This window comes from Oncorhynchus gorbuscha, linkage group LG10, assembly GCF_021184085.1.
Source record: "Oncorhynchus gorbuscha isolate QuinsamMale2020 ecotype Even-year linkage group LG10, OgorEven_v1.0, whole genome shotgun sequence".
Taxonomy (NCBI): Eukaryota; Metazoa; Chordata; class Actinopteri; order Salmoniformes; family Salmonidae; genus Oncorhynchus; species Oncorhynchus gorbuscha.
Genome location: NC_060182.1, coordinates 92,551,777 through 92,578,311, shown reverse-complemented (window position 1 = coordinate 92,578,311; position 26,535 = coordinate 92,551,777). Strand labels below are relative to the sequence as shown.

Genomic DNA, 26,535 nt, shown 5'->3' with positions numbered 1-26,535 from the left:
AGTTCCATGTAGTCATGGCTCTATGTAGTACTGTGGAATAGAGTTCCATGTAGTCATGGCTCTATGTAGTACTGTGGAATAGAGTTCCATGTAGTCATGGTTCTATGTAGAACTGTGGAATAGAGCTCCATGTAGTCATGGCTCTATGTAGTACTGTGGAATAGAGTTCCATGTAGTCATGGTTCTATGTAGTACTGTGGAATAGAGTTCCATGTAGTCATGGTTCTATGTAGTACTGTGGAATAGAGCTCCATGTAGTCATGGCTCTATGTAGTACTGTGGAATAGAGTTCCATGTAGTCATGGTTCTATGTAGTACTGTGGAATAGAGCTCCACGTAGTCATGGTTCTATGTAGTACTGAGGGGATTGAGACCCGAGCTCTTCGCTGGCCAAGGCAGAACACTGACATTCCTGTCTTGCAGGAAATCATGCACAGAATGAGCAGTATGGCTGGTGGCATTATCATAGTGGAGGGTCATGTCAGGATGAGCCTGCAGGAAGGATAACACATGAGGCAGGAGGATGACTTCCCTGTAATGCAGTGTTGAGATTGCCTGCAATGACAACAAGCTCAGTCCAATGATGCTGTGACACACCGCCCCAGACCATGACTGACCCTCCACCTCCAAATCGATCCCGCTCCAGAGTACAGGCCTCGGTGTAACGCTCATTCCTTCGATGATAAATACGAATCCGACCATCACCCCTGATGAGACAAAACTGCGACTCGTCAGTGAAGAGCACTTTTTGCCAGTCCTGTCTGGTCCAGCGACGGTGGGTTTGTGCCGTAGGCGACGTTGTTGCCGGAGATGTCTGGTGAGGACCTGCCTTACAACAGGCCTACAAGCCCTCAATCCAGCCTCTCTCAGCCTATTGCGGACAGTCCGAGCACTGATGGAGGGATTGTGCGTTCCTGTTGTAACTCGGGAAGATGTTGTTGCCATCCTGTACCTGTCCCGCGGTGTTATGTTGGGATGTACCGATCCTATGCAGGTGTTGTTACATGTTGTTTTCCACTGCGAGGATGATCAGCTGTCCGTCATTTCTCCCTGTAGCTCTGTCTTTGCCGTCTCACAATACAGACATTGCAATTTATTGCCCTGGCCACGTCTGCAGTCCTCATGCCTCCTTGCAGCATGCCTGAGGCACGTTCACGCAGATGAGCAGGGACCCTGGGCATCTTTCTTTTTTTTTTTCAGAGTCAATAGAAAGGCCTCTTTAGTGTCCTACGTTTTCATAACTGTGACCTTAATTGCCTTCCGTCTGTAAGCTGTTAGTGTCTTAACGACGGTTCCACAGGTGCATGTTCATTAATTGTTTATGGGTCTTTGAACAAGCCTGGGAAACAGTGTTTAAAGCCTTTACAATGAAGATCTGTGACGTCATTTGGATTTTAACAAATGATCTTTGAAATACAGGATCCTGAAAAAGGGACGTTTCTTTTTTTGCTGAGTTTCTAACTCTCTTTAACTATAGCTACAGTTGAAGTTGGAAGTTTACAGACATCTTAGCCAAATAAATTTAAACTCTGTTTTTCACAATTCCTGACATTTAATCCTAGTAAAAATTCCATTTCTTAGGTCAGTTATGATCACCACTTTATTTTAAGAATGTGAAATGTCAGAATAATAGTATAGAGAATGATTTATTTCAGCTTTTATTTCTTTCATCACATTCCCAGTGGGTCAGAAGTTTACATACACTCACTTAGTATTTGGTAGCAATTGCCTTTAAATTGTTTAACTTGGGTAAAATGTTTCGGGCAGCCTTCCACAAGCTTCCCACAAGAAGCTGGGTGAATTTAGGCCCATTCCTCCTGACAGAGCTGGTGTAACTGAGTCAGTTTTGTAGGCCTCCTTGCTCGCACACGTTTTTCAGTTCTGCCCACAAATGTTCTATTGGATTGAGGTCAGGGCTTTGTGATGGCCACTCCAATACCTTTACTTTGTTGTCCTTAAGCTATTTTGCCACAACTTTAGAAGTGTGCTTGGGGTCATTGTCCATTTGGAAGACCCCGCGACCAAGCTTTAACTTCCTGGCTGATGCCTTGAGATGTTGCTTCAATATATCCACATAATTTTCCTGTCTCATGATGTCATCTATTTTGTGAAGTGCACCAGTCCCTCCTGCAGCAAAGCACCCCAACAACATGATACTGCCACCCCCGTGCTTCACAGTTGGGATGGTGTTCTTTGGCTTGCAAGCCTCCCCCTTTTTCCTCCAAACATAAGGATGGTCATTATGGCCAAACAGTTATATTTTTGTCTCATCAGACCAGAGGACATTTCTCCAAAAAGTTTGATCTTTGTCCCCATGTGAAGTTGCAAACCGTAGTCTGGCTTTTTTTATGGCGGTTAATGAGCAGTGGCTTCTTCCTAACTGAGTGGCCTTTCAGGTTATGTCGATGTAACACTCGTTTTACTGTGGATATAGATACTTTTGTTCCAGTTTCCTCCAGCATCTTCACAAGGCCCTTTGTTGTTGTTCTGGGATTGATTTGCACTTTTCACACCAAAGTACGTTCATCTCTAGGAGACAGAACGCGTCTCCTTCCTGAGCAGTATGATGGCTATGTGGTCCCATGGTGTTTATACTTGGGGGGTATTGTTTTTAATGATGTCAATTAGCCTATCAGAAGCTTCTAAAGCCATGACATCACTTTCTGGAATTTTACAAGCTGTTTAAAGGCACACTCAACTTAGTGAATGTAAACTTCTGACCCACTGGAATTGTGATACAGGGAATTATAAGTGAAATAATCTTTCTGTAAACAATTGTTGGGAAAATGACTTGTGTCATGCACAAAGTAGATGTCCTAACCAACTTGCCAAAAACTATAGTTTGTTAACAAGACATTTGTGGAGTGGTTGAAACACGTGTTTTAATGTCTCCAACCTGGGTGTAGTTCAACTTCTGACTTCAACTGTATCTTTAATAAAGACAGATCCACTCATAGCATATTGGTTCATTAAAAATAACAACAACAAAAAATGCAACCGAATAGATTTTCATCCCTTGGACCTTGCCTCTGCAGATTGTCCACATGGGTTGGGTGTGTGGAAACCCACATCCTGATGATGCTGGTCCTTCGAGTACCTTCAAGTTCCTGGCATTGAGAGGCCCTTGGCTCTACATCTTCAGGAGTCCTCCTGTACGAACCTCTCATCGCGTTCAGCTTTTATTCCACCATGATAGTACATTAAATGTTCCTGTAGCCGGGAGCATGTTGGTGGGCTACAGTTCAGGTTATTCTGGATCAATTACATCGTCTATTTCTGAAATGAGTTTTGACCCCGAACCACCGACAAAACAAATCATGGGTATTGAAACCATGTAATTGTCTTCCCGAGGTTAGGTTATTTGACTGGGTAAGATGGGTTAATGTAGAGCTTCCAAATGATGTTTGTCAAGCACACTATGTGTTGGTTCATTTACTGTGGTTCAAAGTGTCTTAAATCCTGTCTGTAAGACATTACATTGATGAGAAGATAAAGGCTTATAATATACATTCACTTTTGTCCCCCCCCCCCCATCTCAGGTTAGTGCAACCGACTGGGGACAAGCTGAAACCCTCTATATCCTTTATGAGGTTCTGTTCAAGGTTCACAAGGTACTTTCAAAATTCACATGCAGAATAAGATACTAGGATCGACTGTCACCGTAATTTGAATGATGTGCCTGTTACTCTAAACTTTGCGTGGATCATGTATTGATGTAGATCTGCACCAACATGACAGTTACTCATTTCGAAGGCTGTTCATATCAAGTTGAAATATGGTTCCCAGTGAATAGAACTGATGATTATGTTGGATGTGGTGTTGTAGCTGTGGATGGCAGAGGACTGTTGGATCCAGGCCAAGTTCTACCTTGGCCTCCAGCAGGATGAGGAGCTGCAGGACGGAGACCCCTTCTGTTTCAGTATCCTGGTCGGCCACGGCCAGAGTCACACCTTCAGTGTGGAGATGACCTCTGACCTCGCCGTGTGGGAGAAGTCCTTCCAAAGAGCCGTCTTCATGGAGGTGCAGAGAGTCGGGGTAAGTGGAGAACAGCGAAGTGGTTTGTTTGGAAATTATGTGATGCTTAGGGGGTTCTTAGAAGTAGTGCTGAGATATGACTGACATTTTGCTAATTTTGAACTGGGCCACATTCCCCAAAGAGCCTTCAAAGTGTTATCACACATTGAAAAATGTTAACTGCAGCCGAAATACAGTGCCAACCCAGTGGGAACACCACATCATTCCAGAGTGGATTACTGGGTAATAATAGGTTGAGTCGTTGATCAATGAGAAATAATTCAAGTTAAAGAACGGGACTAAATCAACTCAAACTTTAAATGAACTTTCACGGAAAGTTTGAGCTGATTTGTTCCTTTTCTTTATCCTCAATTGCTGGTTGAGGTGGAGATGTGAATCCAGCATATCAATTATTAATTTAAATGAAATGTGAGTGATATGGTGTTGTGAGTGATATGGTATGTGAGTGATATGGTATGTGAGTGATATGGTATGTGAGTGATATGGTATGTGAGTGATATGGTGTTGTGAGTGATATGGTATGTGAGTGATATGGTGTTGTGAGTGATATGGTATGTGAGTGATATGGTATGTGAGTGATATGGTGTTGTGAGTGATGTGGTGTTGTGAGTGATATGGTATGTGAGTGATATGGTGTTGTGAGTGATATGGTATGTGAGTGATGTGGTGTTGTGAGTGATGTGGTGTTGTGAGTGATATGGTATGTGAGTGATATGGTGTTGTGAGTGATATGGTGTTGTGAGTGATATGGTATGTGAGTGATATGGTATGTGAGTGATATGGTGTTGTGGGTGATATGGTATGTGGGTGATATGGTATGTGAGTGATATGGTGTTGTGAGTGATATGGTGTTGTGAGTGATATGGTGTTGTGAGTGATATGGTATGTGAGTGATATGGTATGTGAGTGATATGGTGCTGTGAGTGATATGGTGTTGTGGGTGATATGGTATGTGGGTGATATGGTATGTGAGTGATATGGTGTTGTGAGTGATATGGTTTGTGGGTGATATGGTATGTGATATGGTGTTGTGAGTGATATGGTATGTGAGTGATATGGTGTTGTGAGTGATATGGTGTTGTGAGTGATATGGTATGTGAGTGATATGGTGTTGTGAGTGATATGGTATGTGAGTGATATGGTATGTGAGTGATATGGTGTTGTGAGTGACACGGTATGTGAGTGATATGGTATGTGAGTGATATGGTATGTGAGTGATGTGGTGTTGTGAGTGATATGGTATGTGAGTGATATGGTATGTGAGTGATATGGTATGTGAGTGATGTGGTGTTGTGAGTGATATGGTATGTGAGTGATATGGTATGTGAGTGATATGGTATGTGAGTGATATGGTATGTGAGTGACACGGTATGTGAGTGATATGGTATGTGAGTGATATGGTATGTGAGTGATATGGTATGTGAGTGATGTGGTATGTGAGTGATATGGTATGTGAGTGATGTGGTATGTGAGTGATGTGGTGTTGTGAGTGATATGGTATGTGAGTGATGTGGTGTTGTGAGTGATATGGTATGTGAGTGATATGGTATGTGAGTGATATGGTATGTGAGTGATATGGTATGTGAGTGATATGGTATGTGAGTGATATGGTATGTGAGTGATGTGGTGTTGTGAGTGATGTGGTGTTGTGAGTGATATGGTATGTGAGTGATATGGTATGTGAGTGACACGGTATGTGAGTGATATGGTATGTGAGTGATATGGTATGTGAGTGATGTGGTGTTGTGAGTGATGTGGTATGTGAGTGATATGGTGTTGTGAGTGATATGGTATGTGAGTGATATGGTGTTGTGAGTGATGTGGTGTTGTGAGTGATGTGGTGTTGTGAGTGACATGGTATGTGAGTGACATGGTATGTGAGTGACGTGGTGTTGTGAGTGATGTGGTGTTGTGAGTGATGTGGTGTTGTGAGTGATATGGTATGTGAGTGATATGGTGTTGTGGGTGATATGGTATGTGGGTGATATGGTATGTGAGTGATATGGTGTTGTGAGTGATATGGTGTTGTGAGTGATATGGTGTTGTGAGTGATATGGTATGTGAGTGATATGGTGCTGTGAGTGATATGGTGCTGTGAGTGATATGGTGTTGTGGGTGATATGGTATGTGAGTGATATGGTGTTGTGAGTGATATGGTGTTGTGAGTGATATGGTGTTGTGAGTGATATGGTATGTGAGTGATATGGTGCTGTGAGTGATATGGTGCTGTGAGTGATATGGTGTTGTGGGTGATATGGTATGTGAGTGATATGGTGTTGTGAGTGATATGGTTTGTGGGTGATATGGTATGTGATATGGTGTTGTGAGTGATATGGTATGTGAGTGATATGGTGTTGTGAGTGATATGGTGTTGTGAGTGATATGGTATGTGAGTGATATGGTGTTGTGAGTGATATGGTATGTGAGTGATATGGTATGTGAGTGATATGGTGTTGTGAGTGACACGGTATGTGAGTGATATGGTATGTGAGTGATATGGTATGTGAGTGATGTGGTGTTGTGAGTGATATGGTATGTGAGTGATATGGTATGTGAGTGATATGGTATGTGAGTGATATGGTATGTGAGTGACACGGTATGTGAGTGATATGGTATGTGAGTGATATGGTATGTGAGTGATATGGTATGTGAGTGATGTGGTATGTGAGTGATGTGGTATGTGAGTGATATGGTATGTGAGTGATATGGTATGTGAGTGATGTGGTATGTGAGTGATGTGGTGTTGTGAGTGATATGGTATGTGAGTGATGTGGTGTTGTGAGTGATATGGTATGTGAGTGATATGGTATGTGAGTGACACGGTATGTGAGTGATATGGTATGTGAGTGATATGGTATGTGAGTGATATGGTATGTGAGTGATGTGGTGTTGTGAGTGATATGGTATGTGAGTGATATGGTATGTGAGTGACACGGTATGTGAGTGATATGGTATGTGAGTGATATGGTATGTGAGTGATATGGTATGTCAGTGATGTGGTGTTGTGAGTGATGTGGTATGTGAGTGATATGGTGTTGTGAGTGATATGGTATGTGAGTGATATGGTATGTGAGTGATATGGTGTTGTGAGTGATGTGGTGTTGTGAGTGATGTGGTGTTGTGAGTGATGTGGTGTTGTGAGTGACATGGTATGTGAGTGACGTGGTGTTGTGAGTGATGTGGTGTTGTGAGTGATGTGGTGTTGTGAGTGATATGGTGTTGTGAGTGATATGGTGTTGTGAGTGATATGGTATGTGAGTGATATGGTATGTGAGTGATATGGTATGTGAGTGATATGGTATGTGAGTGATATGGTATGTGAGTGATATGGTGTTGTGAGTGATATGGTATGTGGTATGGTCACATTTCTTTTGCTCTTTGTTAAACCTACCCTGTGGAATGACTTTGACAGGAAGAGTGAATCTATTTTGGTTTTTTTTTTTCCGGTGTAGATTATTGCTCAACAATCATTCTCACGATAGCACATTGGTAAGAGCCAGGGACAAGTATCATAGCTGAGCAGGGCTTGATTAAAATCCTGAATAGAAGACCAAAGGGCATCTGTAGATACATCAATTGTCCAGTAGGAGGTGCTTCCCAGTCTATTGTTTTATTCCTCTTCTTCTTCTGATCGTGGATATACTGTAACGTTGAAGACAAGACATTGTTTTAAAGGCTGTTTTTAATTCAACATATTTTATACAAAGTTTGTATAGAAAGTTTGTCTTTGTTCAAATTTGGTTACCATGATGACATTATCCCGTGGTTGAAGTTTCACCCTAAAAAAAAAACAGTTTACTTTTTATTTTATTTTTAATCTAATGTATATTCCATGTAGATTCCATGTCATAATATGTCACCAAATTACGTTGAAACAACGTTGATTCAACCAGTTTGTGCCTGCTGGGAATATATTCAACTCAGCAATGCATTCATTTTTATAATCTGTTCCTTTTAGTGTATTATTCAAGAGAAGTACTCAGAGTTCACGTGACAAAGCTTTGCAAAAAACTAAAATGTATGTCATTATGAGGAAGAACATACTTGGGGGGTGCGGGGGACGATACAACTGTTAGGCTATGTGATTGTTTTTTATGGAAAGTTTAATTTGTCCAAGTAGGTAACATTTCCAAGATACAAAGTGGATTTTAATTACTGATCCAGGGCTGCTTTTAATTTCTCCGACAAGGAAATCAATTGTGCAGAGAATTAGAAGAATGCAGTTTCTTTTCACGGTTTGTTCTTTTTTTAAACGTTAGTGTTAGTTTAATAAAATGTAGCTTAAAGGGATCTAAAGAATTAGTCCTCACCTCATTGAACCATTAAATTGCCTGTTACCGTGGTGATGAGCTCTGTTACCGTGGTGATGAGCTCTGTTACAGTAAGGTCTGCAACATGATGGTGATGAGCTCTGTTACAGTAAGGTGATGAGCTCTGTTACAGTAAGGTGATGAGCTCTGTTACGGTAAGGTGATGAGCTTTGTTACAGTAAGGTCTACAACAATATGGTGATGAGCTCTGTTACAGTAAGGTGATGAGCTCTGTTACAGTAAGGTGATGAGCTCTGTTATAGTAAGGTGATGAGCTCTGTTACAGTAAGGTCTGCAACAATATGGTGATGAGCTCTGTTACAGTAAGGTGATGAGCTCTGTTATAGTAAGGTGATGAGCTCTGTTATAGTAAGTTGATGAGCTCTGTTACAGTAAGGTGATGAGCTCTATTACAGTATGGTGATGAGCTCTGTTACAGTAAGGTCTGCAACATGATGGTGATGAGCTCTGTTACAGTAAGGTGATGAGCTCTGTTACAGTAAGGTCTGCAACAATATGGTGATGAGCTCTGTTACAGTAAGGTGATGAGCTCTGTTACAGTAAGGTGATGAGCTCTGTTACAGTAAGGTGATGAGCTCTGTTACAGTAAGGTGATGAGCTCTGTTACAGTATGGTGATGAGCTCTGTTACAGTAAGGTCTGCAACATGATGGTGATGAGCTCTGTTACAGTAAGGTCTGCAACAATATGGTGATGAGCTCTGTTACAGTAAGGTCTACAACAATATGGTGATGAGCTCTGTTACAGTAAGGTGATGAGCTCTGTTACAGTAAGGTCTGCAACATGATGGTGATGAGCTCTGTTACAGTAAGGTGATGAGCTCTGTTACAGTAAGGTGATGAGCTCTGTTACAGTAAGGTGATGAGCTCTGTTACAGTAAGGTCTGCAACATGATGGTGATGAGCTCTGTTACAGTAAGGTCTACAACAATATGGTGATGAGCTCTGTTACAGTAAGGTCTGCAACAATATGGTGATGAGCTCTGTTACAGTAAGGTGATGAGCTCTGTTACAGTAAGGTCTACAACAATATGGTGATGAGCTCTGTTACAGTAAGGTCTACAACAATATGGTGATGAGCTCTGTTACAGTAAGGTGATGAGCTCTGTTACAGTAAGGTCTGCAACAATATGGTGATGAGCTCTGTTACAGTAAGGTGATGAGCTCTGTTACAGTAAGGTCTGCAACAATATGGTGATGAGCTCTGTTACAGTAAGGTGATGAGCTCTGTTACAGTAAGGTCTACAACAATATGGTGATGAGCTCTGTTACAGTAAGGTGATGAGCTCTGTTACAGTAAGGTCTGCAACATGATGGTGATGAGCTCTGTTACAGTAAGGTGATGAGCTCTGTTACAGTAAGGTCTACAACATGATGGTGATGAGCTCTGTTACAGTAAGGTCTACAACAATATGGTGATGAGCTCTGTTACAGTAAGGTCTACAACATGATGGTGATGAGCTCTGTTACAGTAAGGTGATGAGCTCTGTTACAGTAAGGTGATGAGCTCTGTTACAGTAAGGTGATGAGCTCTGTTACAGTAAGGTGATGAGCTCTGTTACAGTAAGGTCTACAACATGATGGTGATGAGCTCTGTTACAGTAAGGTCTACAACATGATGGTGATGAGCTCTGTTACAGTAAGGTCTACAACAATATGGTGATGAGCTCTGTTACAGTAAGGTCTACAACATGATGGTGATGAGCTCTGTTACAGTAAGGTGATGAGCTCTGTTACAGTAAGGTGATGAGCTCTGTTACAGTAAGGTGGTGAGCTCTGTTACAGTAAGGTGGTGCGCTCTGTTACAGTAAGGTGATGAGCTCTGTTACAGTAAGGTGATGAGCTCTGTTACAGTAAGGTGATGAGCTCTGTTACAGTAAGGTGATGAGCTCTGTTACAGTAAGGTGATGAGCTCTGTTACAGTAAGGTCTGCAACAATATGGTGATGAGCTCTGTTACAGTAAGGTGATGAGCTCTGTTATAGTAAGGTCTGCAACAATATGGTGATGAGCTCTGTTATAGTAAGGTGATGAGCTCTGTTATAGTAAGTTGATGAGCTCTGTTACAGTAAGGTGATGAGCTCTGTTACAGTAAGGTGATGAGCTCTGTTACAGTAAGGTCTGCAACAATATGGTGATGAGCTCTGTTACAGTAAGGTGATGAGCTCTGTTATAGTAAGGTCTGCAACAATATGGTGATGAGCTCTGTTATAGTAAGGTGATGAGCTCTGTTATAGTAAGTTGATGAGCTCTGTTACAGTAAGGTGATGAGCTCTGTTACAGTAAGGTGATGAGCTCTGTTACAGTAAGGTCTGCAACAATATGGTGATGAGCTCTGTTACAGTAAGGTCTGCAACAATATGGTGATGAGCTCTGTTACAGTAAGGTGATGAGCTCTGTTATAGTAAGGTCTGCAACAATATGGTGATGAGCTCTGTTACAGTAAGGTCTGCAACAATATGGTGATGAGCTCTGTTACAGTAAGGTGATGAGCTCTGTTATAGTATGGTGATGAGCTCTGTTACAGTAAGGTGATGAGCTCTGTTACAGTAAGGTGATGAGCTCTGTTACAGTAAGGTGATGAGCTCTGTTACAGTAAGGTGATGAGCTCTGTTATAGTAAGGTGATGAGCTCTGTTACAGTAAGGTCTGCAACAATATGGTGATGAGCTCTGTTACAGTAAGGTCTGCAACATGATGGTGATGAGCTCTGTTACGGTAAGGTGATGAGCTCTGTTACAGTAAGGTGCAACAATATGGTGATGAGCTCTGTTATAGTAAGGTGATGAGCTCTGTTACAGTAAGGTGATGAGCTCTGTTACAGTAAGGTGATGAGCTCTGTTACAGTAAGGTGATGAGCTCTGTTACAGTAAGGTGATGAGCTCTGTTACAGTATGGTGATGAGCTCTGTTACAGTAAGGTCTGCAACATGATGGTGATGAGCTCTGTTACAGTAAGGTGATGAGCTCTGTTATAGTAAGGTCTGCAACAATATGGTGATGAGCTCTGTTACAGTAAGGTCTGCAACAATATGGTGATGAGCTCTGTTACAGTAAGGTGATGAGCTCTGTTATAGTAAGGTGATGAGCTCTGTTACAGTAAGGTGATGAGCTCTGTTACAGTAAGGTGATGAGCTCTGTTACAGTAAGGTGATGAGCTCTGTTACAGTAAGGTGATGAGCTCTGTTATAGTAAGGTGATGAGCTCTGTTACAGTAAGGTCTGCAACAATATGGTGATGAGCTCTGTTACAGTAAGGTCTGCAACATGATGGTGATGAGCTCTGTTACGGTAAGGTGATGAGCTCTGTTACAGTAAGGTGCAACAATATGGTGATGAGCTCTGTTATAGTAAGGTGATGAGCTCTGTTACAGTAAGGTGATGAGCTCTGTTACAGTAAGGTGATGAGCTCTGTTACAGTAAGGTGATGAGCTCTGTTACAGTAAGGTGATGAGCTCTGTTACAGTAAGGTCTGCAACAATATGGTGATGAGCTCTGTTACAGTAAGGTCTGCAACAATATGGTGATGAGCTCTGTTATAGTAAGGTGATGAGCTCTGTTACAGTAAGGTCTGCAACAATATGGTGATGAGCTCTGTTACAGTAAGGTGATGAGCTCTGTTACAGTAAGGTCTGCAACATGATGGTGATGAGCTCTGTTACAGTAAGGTCTGCAACAATATGGTGATGAGCTCTGTTACAGTAAGGTGATGAGCTCTGTTACAGTAAGGTGATGAGCTCTGTTACAGTAAGGTGATGAGCTCTGTTACAGTAAGGTGATGAGCTCTGTTACAGTAAGGTCTGCAACATGATGGTGATGAGCTCTGTTACAGTAAGGTGATGAGCTCTGTTACAGTAAGGTGATGAGCTCTGTTACAGTAAGGTGATGAGCTCTGTTACAGTAAGGTCTGCAACATGATGGTGATGAGCTCTGTTACAGTAAGGTCTGCAACATGATGGTGATGAGCTCTGTTACAGTAAGGTGATGAGCTCTGTTACAGTAAGGTCTGCAACATGATGGTGATGAGCTCTGTTACAGTAAGGTCTGCAACATGATGGTGATGAGCTCTGTTACAGTAAGGTGATGAGCTGTTACAGTAAGGTCTGCAACATGATGGTCTTCCTTTCAGCATTTAATGTATTGTTATTTAATCTTTCATATTATCTTTACCTGTATATTTAAAAGATGTGCTAAAGGTTAGACTGCATTCAATTACTTAGATACTCATCATTACAGCCAAAAGGTACAGTCTCTTACACCTAGACTGACTCACCTCAGCTAATGATAGGAATAACCTACTCAATGTACACAGTGGGCCTGCTACTGTCAACCGTGTGTATTGAGGTGTTTTTGATTGTTTCAAGACAAAAGTACCAATAGGGTCATTTCTGATATTTTAAACATTTACATTTACATTTAAGTCATTTAGCAGACGCTCTTATCCAGAGCGACTTACAAATTGGTGCATTCACCTTATGACATCCAGTGGAACAGCCACTTTACAATAGTGCATCTAAATCTTTTAAGAGGGGGGGGGTGAGAAGTATTACTTTATCCTATCCTAGGTATTCCTTAAAGAGGTGGGGTTTCAGGTGTCTCCGGAAAGTGGTGATTGACTCCTCTGTCCTGGCGTCATGAGGGAGTTTGTTCCACCATTGGGGGGCCAGAGCAGCGAACAGTTTTGACTGGGCTGAGCGGGAACTGTACTTCCTCAGTGGTAGGGAGGCGAGCAGGCCAGAGGTGGATGAACGCAGTGCCCTTGTTTGGGTGTAGGGCCTGATCAGAGCCTGGAGGTACTGAGGTGCCGTTCCCCTCACAGCTCCGTAGGCAAGCACCATGGTCTTGTAAAAGGCTTCAAAACACCTGAAGTGTCTTTATGAGTGTTCCAGGACACTTCATAACACCTGACTTAGCACTGTCTGTTCAACTGGACACTCGTCGAAACCTATACAGATACTTTTTCACAATTACATTTGATGTTTTTTCCCACAATAACTATGCTCCTTTTTTTTTTAAACTAATTTATTTTCATGATCATTCATTTGAACCAAAAATACAAATAAATAGTATGCTAGATGTCAAGTCGGGACCTCATGGAATGGCCGGCAGGGTTCTGTATAATCCTCCTCTTCAAAAGCAGCCAACCAAAGGCAAAAGGCTAAGTAAAAAGCACAGTTAAGCCTGAGGGCTATGATGCTCAGGAACCCCTTTAACTACAGACATGTATAAATAATACAAAGGAAAGAACCTGTCAGAAGAGATGTAAATCACTGCAGTGCTGAAATACATTTCAAGGGCAAAGTGTGAACCGACAAAAAATTCCACAATTTGCTACCGCATCAGGTGTCCTCACCAACCCATGTCAGTTATACTGTTAAGGCCATCCGACTGTTAAATACTGTTAAATAGCCATCACTAGCACATCAGAGGCTGCTGCCCTATATATAGACTTGAAATAACTGGCCACATTAATAATGGAACACTAGTCACTTTAATAATGTTTACAGTATATACTGTATTCTATACTATTTAGTATCTTAGTCTATGTATTACTCATCTCATATGTATATACTGTATTATATTATATTCTACTGTATCTTAGTCTATGTATTACTCATCTCATATGTACATACTGGATTCTATTCTATTCTACTGTATCTTAGTCTATGTATTACTCATCCCATATGTATATACTGTATTATATTCTACTGTATCTTAGTCTATGTATTACTCATCTCATATGTATATACTGTATTATATTCTACTGTATCTTAGTCTATGTATTACTCATCTCATATGTACATACTGTATTATATTATATTCTACTATATCTTAGTCTATGTATTACTCATCTCATATGTACATACTGTATTATATTATATTCTACTGTATCTTAGTCTATGCAGCTCTGACGTTGCTCGTCCATATATTTATATATTCTTAATTCCATTCCTGTACTTAGATTTGTGTGAAATTGTTAGATATTACTGTTAGGTATTATTATTATTATTATTATATTATTATTATTATAAACTGCACCGTTGGCGCTAGAAACACAAGCATTTCGCTACACCCGCAATAACATCTGCTAAACACGTGTATGTGACAAATACCATTTTATTTGATTTTGATATTAAACTAGCAAATGTAATTACACAGCTTTAAATGGTTTACCAGACGCAGGTTCCTAAAATTCATTGGCTGTTGAGAAAATAAGTCATCAATCTGACAATCTCTGAAGGAAAAATATTTCCCTTTTAATGTTCTAGAGAGTGCGTTGTGCGGTCATGGATAGTTTAGGATCATGAGTCCAAGGGGCTCAATTAAGTTTCCTCTTAATTCTGAGGACATTCATTCCTTAGGCAAGTTCTCAGCTGTACCAGAAGAAAATGTCAACATATGAACTGCAGACTCAAACAAAGTGAAGCCCAGTGAAATAACAGCCTCTCTTAATCTTTCATAGACTGAACCCTTGAAAGCAGGAACAGATGGGAATGTCCGGTGTGTTCTGATGTGTCCTGTACTTCAGTGGACTGGGACTTGCTGTTTAATGAAAAACGTTTATTTTTATTTTAAATACAACATTAATACGACGTACAGTAGTTGGCCTTGTACACTATGAAGGACATAGTTGGCCTTGTTCACTATGAAGGACTTAGTTGGCCTTGTACACTATGAAGGACATAGTTGGCCTTGTTCACTATGAAGGACATAGTTGGCCTTGTTCACTATGAAGGACATAGTTGGCCTTGTACACTATGAAGGACATAGTTGGCCTTGTTCACTATGAAGGACATAGTTGGCCTTGTTCACTATGAAGGACATAGTTGGCCTTGTACACTATGAAGGACATAGTTGGCCTTGTTCACTATGAAGGACATAGTTGGCATTGTACACTATGAAGGACATAGTTGGCATTGTACACTATGAAGGACATAGTTGGCATTGTACACTATGAAGGACATAGTTGGCCTTGTACACTATGGAGGACATAGTGGGCATTGTACACTATGAAGGACATAGTTGGCATTGTACACTATGAATGACATAGTGGGCATTGTACACTATGAAGGACATAGTGGGCATTGTACACTATGAAGGACATAGTTGGCATTGTACACTATGAAGGACATAGTTGGCCTTGTTCACTATGAAGGACATAGTTGGCCTTGTTCACTATGAAGGACATAGTTGGCCTTGTTCACTATGAAGGACATAGTTGGCCTTGTTTACTATGAAGGACATAGTTGGCCTTGTTTACTATGAAGGACATAGTTGGCCTTGTTCACTATGAAGGACATAGTTGGCCTTGTTCACTATGAAGGACATAGTTGGCCTTGTTCACTATGAAGGACATAGTTGGCCTTGTTCACTATGAAGGACATAGTTGGCCTTGTTCACTATGAAGGACATAGTTGGCATTGTACACTATGAAGGACATAGTTGGCATTGTACACTATGAAGGACATAGTTGGCATTGTACACTATGAAGGACATAGTTGGCCTTGTTCACTATGGAGGACATAGTGGGCATTGTACACTATGAAGGACATAGTTGGCATTGTACACTATGAATGACATAGTGGGCATTGTACACTATGAAGGACATAGTGGGCATTGTACACTATGAAGGACATAGTTGGCATTGTACACTATGAAGGACATAGTTGGCCTTGTTCACTATGAAGGACATAGTTGGCCTTGTTCACTATGAAGGACATAGTTGGCCTTGTTCACTATGAAGGACATAGTTGGCCTTGTTCACTATGAAGGACATAGTTGGCCTTGTTTACTATGAAGGACATAGTTGGCCTTGTTTACTATGAAGGACATAGTTGGCCTTGTTCACTATGAAGGACATAGTTGGCCTTGTTCACTATGAAGGACATAGTTGGCCTTGTTTACTATGAAGGACATAGTTGGCCTTGTTTACTATGAAGGACATAGTTGGCCTTGTTCACTATGAAGGACATAGTTGGCCTTGTTCACTATGAAGGACATAGTTGGCCTTGTTCACTATGAAGGACATAGTTGGCCTTGTTCACTATGAAGGACATAGTTGGCCTTGTTCACTATGAAGGACATAGTTGGCCTTGTTCACTATGAAGGACATAGTTGGCCTTGTTCACTATGAAGGACATAGTTGGCCTTGTTCACTATGAAGGACATAGTTGGCCTTGTTCACTATGAAGGACATAGTTGGCCTTGTTCACTATGAAGGACATAGTTGGCCTTGTTCACTATGAAGGACATAGTTGGCCTTGTTCACTATGAAGGACATAGTTGGCCTTGTTCACTATGAAGGACATAGTTGGCCTTGTTCACTATGAAGGACATAGTTGGCCTTGTTCACTATGAAGGACATAGTTGGCCTTGTTCACTATGAAGGACATAGTTGGCCTTGTTCACTATGAAGGACATAGTTGGCCTTGTTCACTACAAATAACGTAGTTGGCCTTGTACATTATGAAGGACATAGTTGGCCTTGTACACTATGAAGGACATAGTTGGCCTTGTTTACTACTAAGGACATAGTTGGCCTTGTACACTATGAAGGACATAGTTGGCCTTGAACACTATGAAGGACATAGTTGGCCTTGAACACTATGAAGGACATAGTTGGCCTAGTTTACTACTAAGGACATAGTTGGCCTTGTTTACTACTAAGGACATAGTTGGCCTTGTTTACTACTAAGTACATAGTTGGCCTTGTTTACTACTAAGGACATAGTTGGCCTTGTTTACTACTAAGGACATACGGTGCATTCAGAAAGCATTCAGACCCCTTGACGTTTTCCACATTTTGTTACGTTACAGCCTTGTTCCAAAATGGATTAAAGGCATTTTTCCCCTCATCAATCTACACACAATACCCCATAATGATAAGGCTTTTTTTGTGCATATTTTTATACAAAATTTAAAAACAAAAATATCTTATTTATCTACATATTCAGACCCTTTGCTATGAGAATCAAATTGAGCCCAGGTGCATTCTGTTTCCATTGATCATCCTTGATGTGTTTTTACAACTTGATTGGAGTCCACCTGTGGTAAATTCCATTAATTGGACATGATTTGGAAAGGCACATACCAGTCTATAAAAGGTCCCACAGTTGACAGTGCATGTCAGAGCAAAAACCAAGCCATGAGATGGAAGGAATTGTCCTTAGAGCTCCGAGACAGGATTGTGTCATGGCACAGATCTGGGGAAGGATACCAAAACATTTCTGCAGCATTGAAGGTCCCCAAGAACACGGTGGCCTCCATCATTCTTAAATGGAAGAGGTTTGGAACTAACACGACTCTTCCTAGAGCTGGCCACCCAGCCAAACTGAGCAATCGGGGGAGAAGGGCCTTGGTCAGGGAGGTGAACAAGAACGCGATGGTCACTCTGACAGAGCTCCAGAGTTCCTCTATAGAGATGGGAGAACCTTCCAGAAGGACTACCATCTCTGCAGCACTCCACCAATCAGGCCTTTATGGTAGAGAGGCCAGACGGAAGCCACTTCTCAATAAAAGGCTCATGACAGCCTGCTTGGAGTTTGCCAGAAGGCACCCAATGGACGCTCAGACCATGAGAAACAAGATTCTCTGGTCTGATGAAACCAAGATTGAACTCTTTGGCCCGAATGCCAAGCGTCATGTCTGGAGGAAACTAGCACCATCCCTACGGTGTAGCATAGTGGTGGCAGCATCATGCTGTGGGGATGTTTTTCAGCGGCAGGGACTGGGAGACTAGTCAGGATCGAGGGAAAGATGAACATAGCAAAGTAAAAATCAAAATCAAATCAAATCAAATTTTTATTTGTCACATACACATGGTTAGCAGATGTTAATGCGAGTGTAGCGAAATGCTTGTGCTTCTAGTTCCGACAATGCAGTGATAACCAACAAGTAATCTAACTAACAATTCCAAAACTACTGTCTTATACACAGTGTAAGGGGATAAGGAACATGTACATAAGGATATATGAATGAGTGATGGTACAGAGCAGCATACAGTAGATGGTATCGAGTACAGTATATACATATGAGATGAGTGTGTAGACAAAGTAAACAAAGTGGCATAGTTAAAGTGGCTAGTGATACATGTGTTACATAAGGATGCAGTCGATGTTGTAGAGTACAGTATATACATATGCATATGAGATGAATAATGTAGGGTAAGTAACATTATATAAGGTAGCATTGTTTAAAGTGGCTAGTGATATATTTACATCATTTCCCATCAATTTCCATTATTAAAATGGCTGGAGTTGGGTCAGTGTCAATGACAGTGTGTTGGCAGCAGCCACTCAATGTTAGTGGTGGCTATTTAACAGTCTGATGGCCTTGAGATAGAAGCTGTTTTTCAGTCTCTCGGTCCCAGCTTTGATGCACCATGTACTTTCCCATGACCTCGCCTTCTGGATGATAGCGGGAATGACTAAAACCTTGATTTGTGAACAGGCAGTGGTTTTTTCGGGTGGTTGATGTCCTTGATGATCTTTATGGCCTTCCTGTAACAACGGGTGGTGTAGGTGTCCTGGAGGGCAGGTAGTTTGCCCCCGGTGATGCGTTGTGCAGTCCTCACTACCCTCTGGAGAGCCTTACGGTTGAGGCGGATTAATTGTTGGGACGTCTGCATAGCAATGATAAGAGAAGCCATGTAGGGGACAGAGCCAAGTGACTGGTGTAGGCGAGTTGGAGCAGTTGCCGTACCAGGCGGTGATACAGCCCGCCAGGATGCTCTCGATTGTGCATCTGTAGAAGTTTGTGAGTGCTTTTGGTGACAAGCCGAATTTCTTCAGCCTCCTGAGGTTGAATAGGCGCTGCTGCGCTTCTTCACGACGCTGTCAGTGTGAGTGGACCAATTCAGTTTGTCTGTGTGTATGCCGAGGAACTTAAAACTAGCTACCCTCTCCACTACTGTTCCATCGATGTGGATAGGGGGTGTTCCCTCTGCTGTTTCCTGAAGTCCACAATCATCTCCTTAGTTTTGTTGACGTTGAGTGTGAGGGCTAGCTTATTTTCCTGACACCACACTCCAAGGGCCCTCACCTCCTCCCTGTAGGCCGTCTCGTCGTTGTTGGTAATCAAGCCTACCACTGTTGTGTCGTCCGCAAACCTGATGATTGAGTTGGAGGCGTGCGTGGCCACGCAGTCGTGGCTTGATGCGTGAACAGGGAGTACAGGAGAGGGCTCAGAACGCACCCTTGTGGGGCCCCCGTGTTGAGGATCAGCGGGGAGGAGATGTTGTTGCCTACCCTCACCACCTGGGGGCGGCCCGTCAGGAAGTACAGTACCCAGTTGCACAGGGCGGGGTCGAGACCCAGGGTCTCGAGCTTGATGACGAGCTTGGAGGGTACTATGGTGTTGAATGCCGAGCTGTAGTCGATGAACAGCATTCTCACATAGGTATTCCTCTTGTCCAGGTGGGTTAGGGCAGTGTGCAGTGTGGTTGAGATTGCATCGTCTGTGGACCTATTTGGGCGGTAAGCAAATTGGAGTGGGTCTAGGGTGTCAGGTAGGGTGGAGGTGATATGGTCCTTGACTAGTCTCTCAAAGCACTTCATGATGACGGAAGTGAGTGCTACGGGCGGTAGTCGTTTAGCTCAGTTACCTTAGCTTTCTTGGGAACAGGAACAATGGTGGCCCTCTTGAAGCATGTGGGAACAGCAGACTGGTATAGGGATTGATTGAATATGTCCGTAAACACACCGGCCAGCTGGTCTGCGCATGCTCGGAGGGCGCGGCTGGGGATGCCGTCTGGGCCTGCAGCCTTGCGAGGGTTAACACGTTTAAATGTCTTACTCACCTCGGCTGCAGTGAAGGAGAGACTGCATGTTTCCGTTGCAGGCCGTGTCAGTGGCACTGTATTGTCCTCAAAGCGGGCAAAAAAGTTATTTAGTCTGCCTGGGAGCAAGACATCCTGGTCCGTGACTGGGCTGGATTTCATCTTGTAGTCCGTGATTGACTGTAGACCCTGCCACATGCCTCTTGTGTCTGAGCCATTGAATTGAGATTCCACTTTGTCTCTGTACTGACGCTTAGCTTGTTTGATAGCCTTACGGAGGGAATAGCTGCACTGTTTGTATTCAGTCATGTTGCCAGACACCTTGCCCTGATTAAAAGCAGTGGTTCGCGCTTTCAGTTTCACGCGAATGCTGCCATCAATCCACGGTTTCTGGTTAGGGAATGTTTTTATCGTTGCTATGGGAATGACATCTTCGACGCACGTTCTAATGAACTCGCACACCGAATCAGCGTATTCGTCAATATTCCCATCTGACGCAATACGAAACATGTCCCAGTCCACGTGATGGAAGCAGTCTTGGAGTGTAGAGTCAGCTTGGTCTGACCAGCGTTGGACAGACCTCAGCGTGGGAGCCTCTTGTTTTAATTTCTGTCTGTAGGCAGGGATCAGCAAAATGGAGTCGTGGTCAGCTTTTCCGAAAGGGGGCGGGGCAGGGCCTTATATGCGTCGCGGAAGTTAGAGTAACAATGATCCAAGGTTTTACCACCCCTGGTTGCGCAATCGATATGCTGATAAAATTTAGGGAGTCTTGTTTTCAGATTGGCTTTGTTAAAATCCCCAGCTACAATGAATGCAGCCTCCGGATAAATGTTTTCCAGTTTGCAAAGAGTTAAATAAAGTTCGTTCAGAGCCATCGATGTGTCTGCTTGGGGGGGATATATACGGCTGTGATTATAATCGAAGAGAATTCTCTTGGAAGATAATGTGGTCTACATTTGATTGTGAGGAATTCTAAATCAGGTGAACAGAAGGATTTGAGTTCCTGTATGTTTCCTTCATCACACCATGTCCCGTTAGTCATGAGGCATACGCCCCCTCCACTCTTCTTACCAGATAGATGTTTGTTTCTGTCGGCGCGATGCGTGGAGAAACCCGTTGGCTGTACCGCCCTGGATAGCGTTTTCCCAGTAAGCCATGTCTCCGTAAAGCAGAGAACGTTGCAGTCTCTGATGTCCCTCTGGAATGCCACCCTTGCTCGGATTTCATCAACCTTGTTGTCGAGAGACTGGACATTGGCAAGAAGAATACTGGGAAGTGGTGCGTGATGTGCCCTTTTTCGGAGTCTGACCAGAACACCGCCGCGTTTCCCTCTTTTTCGGAGTCGTTTCCTTGGGTCGCTGCATGCGATCCATTCCGTTGTCCTGTTTGTAAGGCAGAACACAGGATCCGCGTCGCGGAAAACATATTCTTGGTCGTACTGATGGTGAGTTGACACTGATCTTATATTCAGTAGTTCTTCTCGACTGTATGTAATGAAACCTAAGATGACCTGGGGTACTAATGTAAGAAATAACACGTAAAAAAACAAAAAACTGCATAGTTTCCTAGGAACGCGAAGCGAGGCGGCCATCTCAGTCGGCGCCGGAAGTACAAAAAGATCCTTGATGAAAACCTGTTCCAGAGCGCTCAGGACCTCAGTCTGGGGTGAAGGTTCAACCTTCCAACAGGACAAAGACCTTAAGCACACAGCCATGACAACACAGGAGTGGCTTCGTGACAACTCTCTGAATGTCCTTGAGTGGCCCAGCTAGAGCCCAGACTTGAACCCGATCGAACATCTCTGGAGAGACCTGAATATAGCTGTGCTGCAACACTCCCCATCCAACCTGACAGAGCTTGAGAGGATCTGCAGAGAAGAATAGTAAATTCCCCAAATACAGGTGTGCCAAGCTGGTAGTGTCATACCAAGGAAGACTCAAGGCTGTAATCGCTGCCAAAGGTGCTTTAACTAAGTACTTAATAAAGGGTCTGAATACTTATCTAAATCTGATTTATTTTTTAAATGTATGTATACATTTGCAAACATTTCTAAAAACTCGATTTTGGCCTTGTACACTAGGACATAGTTACCCTTGTACACTACCAAGGACATTATCCTGAGGTGTTAACCATCTAATACAGTGAGCCTAGTCTGAACATTATCCTGAGGTATTAACAGCTGATACTGTGAGCCTAGTCTGAACATTATCCTGAGGTGTTAACAGCTAATACAGTGAGCCTAGTCTGAACATTATCCTGAGGTGTTAACAGCTAATACAGTGAGCCTAGTCTGAACATTATCCTGAGGTGTTAACAGCTTATACAGTGAGCCTAGTTTGAACATTATCCTGAGATGTTAACAGCTGATACAGTGAGCCTAGTCTGAACATTATCCTGAGGTGCACAGTGTGGGCAGCACAAACGGCATAATTAAAAAGTGGTCTTACCCCTCTGTCACTCTGTGAAAAAGCTATAATAATTAGCATTTTCCACCATTCATTATGTAAACTTGGGACAAGCCTCCTGTAGTTTCAGACCAGAGTTGAACTAAGCCTCCTGTAGTTTCAGACCAGAGTTGAACTAAGCCTCCTGTAGTTTCAGACCAGAGTTGAACTAAGCCTCCTGTAGTTTCAGACCAGAGTTGAACTAAGCCTCCTGTAGTTTCAGACCAGAGTTGAACTAAGCCTCCTGTAGTTTCAGACCAGAGTTGAACTAAGCCTCCTGTAGTTTCAGACCAGAGTTGAACTAAGCCTCCTGTAGTTTCAGACCAGAGTTGAACTAAGCCTCCTGTAGTTTCAGACCAGAATTTAACTAAGCCTCCTGTAGTTTCAGACCAGAGTTGAACTAAACCTCCTGTAGTTTCAGACCAGAAACTTCCTAACTAAGCCTCCTGTAGTTTCAGACCAGAGTTGAACTAAGCCTCCTGTAGTTTCAGACCAGAGTTGAACTAAGCCTCCTGTAGTTTCAGACCAAAGTTGAACTAAACCTCCTGTAGTTTCAGACCAGAGTTGAACTAAGCCTCCTGTAGTTTCAGACCAGAGTTGAACTAAGCCTCCTGTAGTTTCAGACCAGAATTTAACTAAGCCTCCTGTAGTTTCAGACCAGAGTTGAACTAAGCCTCCTGTAGTTTCAGACCAGAGTTGAACTAAGCCTCCTGTAGTTTCAGACCAGAGTTGAACTAAACCTCCTGTAGTTTCAGACCAGAGTTTAACTAAGCCTCCTGTAGTTTCAGACCAGAGTTGAACTAAGCCTCCTGTAGTTTCAGACCAGAGTTGAACTAAACCTCCTGTAGTTTCAGACCAGTTTAACTAAGCCTTCTGTAGTTTCAGACCAGAGTTGAACTAAGCCTCCTGTAGTTTCAGACCAGTTTAACTAAGCCTCCTGTAGTTTCAGACCAGAGTTGAACTAAACCTCCTGTAGTTTCAGACCAGAGTTTAACTAAGCCTCCTGTAGTTTCAGACCAGAGTTGAACTAAGCCTCCTGTGGTTTCAGACCAGAGTTGAACTAAGCCTCCTGTAGTTTCAGACCAGAATTTAACTAAGCCTCCTGTAGTTTCAGACCAGAGTTGAACTAAGTATCCTGTCGTTTCAGAAAAGCTGTCAACAGAGTTGAACTTGGGCTAAGCCAGGAACTGAAACCTGATTGGATGGGCATCAGCTTTTAAAAAAAAAAACATTATTTAGGACAAACCTACACTGTCTGTCCCTTACATTTTTACATGGAGTTAAGTTTTTATTTGATCCTTATTTTCCCAGGTAAATTGACTGAGAACACATTCTCATTTACAGCAACAACCTGGGAAACAGTTACAGGAATGAGCCAATTGTAAGCTGGGGATGATTAGGTGACTGTGTGAGGGCTCGATTGGGAATTTAGCCAGGACACCCATTTAACATCTGATCTGAAAGACAACAACCTACACAGGGCAATGTCCCAAATCACTGCCCTGGGGCATTTGGGATATTTTTTTAGACCAGAGGAAAGGGTGCCTCCTATTGGCCCTCCAAACACCACATCCAGCAGCATCTGGTCTCCCATCCAGGGACCGACTCTGCTTAGGTTCAAAAGCAAGCAATGGGATGCTGGGTGCTATGCTGCTGGTGTTGGTGCATTCACATTAAACTTAGACAGGGTCATACTCATGAGCCAATTTAATATATGTTTTTTGTTGTTTTATGTTGAGTAGAACAACAGCGCTAACCCTATCTCTGGAATAGACATTTCTTAAAAACCACTGCATGTTGAATTCTCCCAATCCCTGTTGAGGAAGCTGTCCAATTAGCAACGTGTAGTCTGTGTTTAGCGTGACACAACAAATTATCACACAGGGAGTTTTTCTTTTCTTTTCATGGCAACTCAATTTCATCCAGGCACCTCTGTGGAGAAGAGGTTATTTTTAAACGGCAAGACACTCAAGAGTCCAACTGCATTCACTGTTCACTGTAGTCAATCATTAAAAACAGCAGGTTTCCCCGCCAGCCTTGTGAGAGACAGAGTGTGAAAGGAGCAACACCTGAAATTCACAGCAAAATGTGCCAAACAAAGTGACCGAAGCGGTAAGGAACAGTAGTTGTATCCTTTTTTGAGTTCAGCTTCATTTGCTGAAGAAACTTAAAAACATGGGGAAGATAGGGTTTCTACACAGCACCTTATTCATTTCCACAAAGATCTACACCTCACTACAGAGACACTCCTCACACATCACTGGTTTCAATAAGACTTGTGAAAAGCATTATGTCACACTTTTGGTTGTTCTTGTCGGGACAGTAAAATGGAAGGCTACAGACTGGAGGCACCCCTGTAGATATTTCACTTTGTTCTTGAAATTTTATATTGTCAGGTTCTGAACAAACAGAGTTAAAAACTCAAACTGACAACTAGGAAAAGCTCAAACCATGTTTATTCACCCACCGAGTCATACAGCTGCAAAGACAAGTTATGATGACACAAGCACAGCTATTTATAACCTCTTACCAGCTTGGGTCAACTCCTTACACATCTAGACAGCCAATACACATCAAATCGAATTGACTTAGTCACATGTGCCGAATACAACAGTTAGAGTGACTATAAACAGGGGGGGTATCGGTACAGAGTCAATGTGTGGGGGCACCGGATCGTTGAGGTAATATGTATATGTAGGTACAGGTGTTAAAGTGACTATGCATAGATAATAACAGAGAGTAGCAGCGGTGTGGGGGGGGGGGGGGCTGGTTCCTCCCACTGGTGTAGTCATGGCCCTGCCTTATGCTAAAACCTTGATGGGCGTGGAAATAATTATGCTTGACACAAGACTGCAGTAGGAGGCTCGTTGTGGTGGGCCCCTCTGTGTGAACATAGGACATCAGTAGGAGGGTCGTTGTGGTGGGCCCCTCTGGCCCCACCTCTATAGAGGTTTCTCTCACTTCATCTGTTGACTTGACCTGGAGCCGAATTCTTCGCTCCTTCCTAGTTACGCAGCTGGCCTGCTTATCAGAGACGACCTGTTGCCCTTCAGCTGGCCTGCTTATCAGAGACGACCTGTTGCCCTTCAGCTGGCCTGCCTATCAGAGACGACCTGTTGCCCTTCAGCTGGCCTGCCTATCAGAGACGACCTGTTGCCCTTCAGCTGGCCTGCCTATCAGAGACGACCTGTTGCCCTTCAGCTGGCCTGCTTATCAGAGACGACCTGTTGCCCTTCAGCTGGCCTGCTTATCAGAGACGACCTGTTGCCCTTCAGCTGGCCTGCTTATCAGAGACGACATGTTGCCCTTCAGCTGGCCTGCCTATCAGAGACGACCTGTTGCCCTTCAGCTGGCCTGCCTATCAGAGACGACCTGTTGCCCTTCAGCTGGCCTGCCTATCAGAGACGACCTGTTGCCCTTCAGCTGGCCTGCCTATCAGAGACGACCTGTTGCCCTTCAGCTGGCCTGCCTATCAGAGACGACCTGTTGCCCTTCAGCTGGCCTGCCTATCAGAGACGACCTGTTGCCCTTCAGCTGGCCTGCCTATCAGAGACGACCTGTTGCCCTTCAGCTGGCCTGCCTATCAGAGACGACCTGTTGCCCTTCAGCTGGCCTGCCTATCAGAGACGACCTGTTGCCCTTCAGCTGGCCTGCTTATCAGAGACGACCTGTTGCCCTTCAGCTGGCCTGCCTATCAGAGACGACCTGTTGCCCTTCAGCTGGCCTGCTTATCAGAGACGACCTGTTGCCCTTCAGCTGGCCTGCTTATCAGAGACGACCTGTTGCCCTTCAGCTGGCCTGCCTATCAGAGACGACCTGTTGCCCTTCAGCTGGCCTGCTTATCAGAGACGACCTGTTGCCCTTCAGCTGACCTGCCTATCAGAGACGACCTGTTGCCCTTCAGCTGGCCTGCTTATCAGAGATGACCTGTTGCCCTTCAACTGGCCTGCTTATC

General features: G+C 43.2%; 1 protein-coding gene across 4 annotated transcripts in view; it reads left to right on the top strand.

The window, feature by feature from the left end:
- Positions 1-26,535, top strand: part of sntg2 (syntrophin, gamma 2) — a 110,213-nt gene that overhangs the window by 79,866 nt on the left and 3,812 nt on the right. For all 4 annotated transcript variants that reach the window (XM_046367480.1, XM_046367477.1, XM_046367478.1 and 1 more), the window contains 3 exons: positions 3,036-3,152; positions 3,540-3,611; positions 3,826-4,035. In XM_046367480.1, the coding sequence (XP_046223436.1) occupies positions 3,036-3,152; positions 3,540-3,611; positions 3,826-4,035 (399 nt within the window). The remainder of the gene's footprint in view (positions 1-3,035; positions 3,153-3,539; positions 3,612-3,825; positions 4,036-26,535) is intronic.